This window comes from Pygoscelis adeliae, unplaced genomic scaffold (assembly GCF_000699105.1).
Source record: "Pygoscelis adeliae isolate BGI_AS28 unplaced genomic scaffold, ASM69910v1 Scaffold544, whole genome shotgun sequence".
In the NCBI taxonomy this organism is placed as follows: Eukaryota; Metazoa; Chordata; class Aves; order Sphenisciformes; family Spheniscidae; genus Pygoscelis; species Pygoscelis adeliae.
The window spans coordinates 98,309-102,240 of NW_008824715.1; the positions used below are offsets into that span (position 1 = coordinate 98,309).

Below are 3,932 nucleotides of genomic sequence, written 5' to 3' on the forward strand. Positions count from 1 at the left end.
CCCGACGGCGTGGTTGCCTGGTTACGGTGCTGGGGGACACGCAAACCGGCGCTTTCTGCCCAAAACCCCTGAGCAGCGGGGTGGGAGCGGGCCGTGGCGACAGAGGTTGCGGTCCTCAGCCTGGCTGCCGCCAGGAGGAGCAGATACTGTTGAGGCAAGTTTTGGGTGCATGCTCCGATCTGAGCGGGGTCTTGGTCACCTTCCGCCTCCCAAAAGCTGGCTGGGACAGGCTTAGCCCCTGGGCTGCCCTGAGTTAGGACAGCTCTGGCCACAACTGGGCAGAGACTGGCTGTTGTTTCCACACAGCCTTTCTGGCTGTACCCTCGTACCTACCCTCAGTCCTCCAGCATCTTCCACAAATCCCGGAGAGGGGCGTGCATGCCATGCCCTTCCTGGGGCAGGTTCCCCAGCTTCACAGGCCCTGAGCCAGAGCTCTTAATAATTACAGCCCATGGACGGAAGGCAGGGCTCTCCCAGCAGGACAGCATAGTTCAGTAATCCCAGGCTTCCCTGCAAACCATTCCTGCCCTTGGTCAGAGCAGGGAAGGGAGTGGGGGAGGCTCTGTGGCAGCAGGAACTGGTGTGGGAAGGAGGTCACAGCCGAGCATGCGGCCCTGGGACCACTTCCAGGGAGGGGAGAGAGAGCCATGGGGTTCAGGGCCAGTCCTCCCACCTCCTGTGGCTCCGGCTCTTTATGGCCCTTTTATATAGCCCAGATAAGGTTTCTGGATCTCCCTGGGGTTGTTTCCAGTTCGTCCTTGTGCCTCCTTCAGTCCCGTGTGGCTGAGGAGCCACTCTCCATGCAGGGGTCTGTCCCTCATGACCATCTGTCTTTCCACCAGCTGAGTGGGGAGCGCCGGCTGGCTTCTAAGAGGGAGCAGGGCCAGAGATTCAACCTGCAGAGCATCCTCATGTGCCTGCAGCACGAGCCACGGAGGTGAGCGGGAGCCCACACGAGGCTTCTCACCGCCTGGAGGCTGGGGATGCCCAGGGTTGGGGAGCCCCAGCCAGATTTTAAACCGCTGACAGTGGGCGACAGGCACTGTGTCTCCCTACCCAAGCCCTACACTCCTGGTTTCACCCCACCTGAGCAGGGGGCCCTCAGTCCCCCACGCCAACCACCGTTCTGGCCAGGGCTGTACATGCAGCTCGGCCTTGCCCTCCTCCACCACATGGGGAGGACAAGCTGGCTGGCATCCCACAGAGGAGCCAAAAGCAGCAGGACTCCCTGCTGCTGAAGCAGGGCTCCTGAGGGCTTCACCCTCCCCATCAGAAGGGTCCAGGCTCATCCTGGAGGATGCTGAGCCCAAGTCAGGCAGGAGAGATGATCGCTCCAGGCCCCAATGTGGGGAAAAGAGGGCAGAGAGACACAGGCCACTGCTTTTCTGGGGGTGGTGGGTCATGGCTCACTGCTGGCAGGGTCACTGCGTGCCCTAGGAGCATCACTTTGTCACAGATGGAGTTCCTGCTGTGGCAGCAGCCACGACAGTCCTTCAGGCAGCGCCTGGCAGGGATGCTGGTGGAGGCCATGGGGGTCACACAGGAACTGAACTGTGAGCGGGAGGGATGCTATGGGAAGGTAAGGCTCGTCAGGGTGGGGAGATGAGGCAGTCCCCCCCGGGCGGCTTGGTGCTAGTGGGGGAACCATGCCCTCCTTGGCATGGTGCTGGCTGACCCTGCTGTGCAACCCTGGTGTCCTGCTCCCATCACTGCCAGAGCTCTGGCACCAGGAGGAGTGAGTGCAACGTGACCCCTCCCAGCTCCTCACTGCCTTTGGCACCTGCACTTTGTGGACCTCCAGGTGCCACCATCAAGAAGTGAGTGCTGCAAAATGCTGTTCTCTGCCCCTTCCCGCAGGCCAGGGCCTTCCCCTTTCCCCTTCCTCCTTCCTCCTTCCTCTTTTCCCCTTCCCCTTTCCCCATCCTCCTTCCTCTTTTCCCTTTTCTCTTTCTCCTTTCCCCTCTCCCCTCTCCTTTCCCCTTCCCCTTCCCCTTCCCCTTCCCCTTCCCCTTCCCCCTCCTCTCCCCTGCAGGCAAGGGACAGGGTGCAGGCCCTGGAGGTGCAGCTTACCCTGCTGCTGCCAGGCATAGGCAGCGCAGGCAGCAGCCCTGCTGCAGGCACAGGAGAAGAAGGAAGAGCTGGCTGGGGAGCGGTGCTGGCTGGCGACACAGCTGGCGACACAGCTGGCCAGCCGGGAGAAGTGGGAGCAGCTGGAGGTGCTGCTGGATGCTGCCCAATCTCCTCGGCCAGGGGGCAGCTCGGCAGGAGGGTGCTGGGGTGCAGAAGGGGGGTCCCCCTCAAAGCAGGGGGATGGCCACCAAGGCCGAGCAGGCAGCTTAGCGTGGCAGGTCTGGCCTCTGCCTGCACTTTGCCTGCCCGGGGGAGGTTACCCAGTGCTGTGACCTTTGCATGGGGGTGGTGGGGCATGAGGCCACCCCATGCCTGCTGGCATCCCTCCCTGCTGCCCTGGGAGAGCCCAAGCCAGGCACCGTGGGAGGCCAAGGCAGGTGCCATCCATCAGGAGGGAGAGGAGCTGGCATGTGGAGGGGATGGCACAGGTCAGGGTGGTGGGGAGACAGCAGAAGCTCCATCCAGTGCAGAGGAAGCAACAAAACACCAGAGGGCTGAGCCCTGCCCGAGGCCATGCCGTGTGTGGGGGCAAGCAGCACAGCCAGACACGGCACAGGGCTGGATGTTCAGGGCAGCGCCAGGACGTGTAACCCAGCAATAGGCTCAAACATAGCACATCACCATTGGAGACGAGACACGGGAGACAATTTCCTACCAAGAAGGTCAGTTAGGCTGTGGAAGACATGGCTGTAGCGCATGGTGCTTGGTCTGGACGAGTCACCGGGAGGCTGGCAGGGAACGGCCTGGCACTGGCAGAGGGGCCGGGCTGAATGAGCTAATCGCTCGTTTTCCATCTCGGCATTTTATGGTTCTATGAATTTTCACTCCGTTAGAAACAGGAGAGAGAAAATAACCCAAAAATAAGAGCAAGGGCAAGTGAGAGAGAGGAAAAAACCCAGGGGCATTGGAGTACTGGACATGGCAGGGGTGGGTGAGGGGCTGCAGTAAGCCCCTGGCATCCCTCAGCCAGTTCACCCCACCGTAGAACACTGTGCACAGCATCATTGCTGATCCCTGGACCCTGCAAGATGCCATCACCACCCAGCAGAAAGAGCTGGTGGGTGGAGGACCTAGCAGGGGACAGGGAGACTGGAATGCGGGAGGTAGGTGGTGCTCTGCCCCAGTGCCCCGGCTCCACACTGGCCCCAGTGCCAGCACCCATGTGCCCCACGAGCCTCCCATCAGAGTTGGGAGTTCGCCCAGAGCACGACGGCCCCGGCAAAAACGCTGGGATGGGGAGGGGGGACGCAGGCAGGAGAGGTAGAGAGGAAGGGAGAGTAATTTAACATGACAGGCTGTTTATTTTGGCAAAAAGGGTCTCTTTTCAACAGATTTCAAAGCCCGGCCCCAGGGCTGGGGGGGGACCACACAGAGGAGTGGGAGAGCAGGGGTGCGAGGTGGAGTTCAATGGGGCACCCGGACCGAGAGAGATGGAGAGGAACCCCTGCCTGCTTGTCCCCAGGGAACTGCCAGGTTTTCACAGCCCCCGGGTATGCTTGCATGCTTCAGTGGAGTCCCCCTCCACAGGGTGCCCCCATGGGTGCCCGCGCGCTCCCGCACACACGTGCTTGCCTGCACGCACCCGCGCACATTCGCACGCTCCCCCAGCCCCTGCTCCTGCCTCCGGGCCAGGGCTCAGCTGGAGTCTTGGCTTCCCCCAGTGACATTTCAAAAGAGACTGTTTATTAAAAAAAAAAAATAGCTAGGAAAGAAATAATTATTATAATCACATTAAGAGCTTTGGCTGTAAAAGCCCTGCGAGAGCGCGGGGAAGGAGCCGAGGCTGCTAACGGCAGGGGGGG

General features: G+C 61.2%; 1 protein-coding gene across 1 annotated transcript in view; it reads left to right on the forward strand.

Annotated features, from left to right (window-relative positions):
* Window positions 1–1,456: 1,456 nt before the first annotated feature.
* Window positions 1,457–3,932, forward strand: part of SNED1 (sushi, nidogen and EGF-like domains 1) — a 29,686-nt gene continuing 27,210 nt past the window's right edge. The window contains exon 1 of the mRNA XM_009323193.1: window positions 1,457–1,579. Coding sequence (XP_009321468.1) covers window positions 1,457–1,579 — 123 coding nt within the window. The remainder of the gene's footprint in view (window positions 1,580–3,932) is intronic.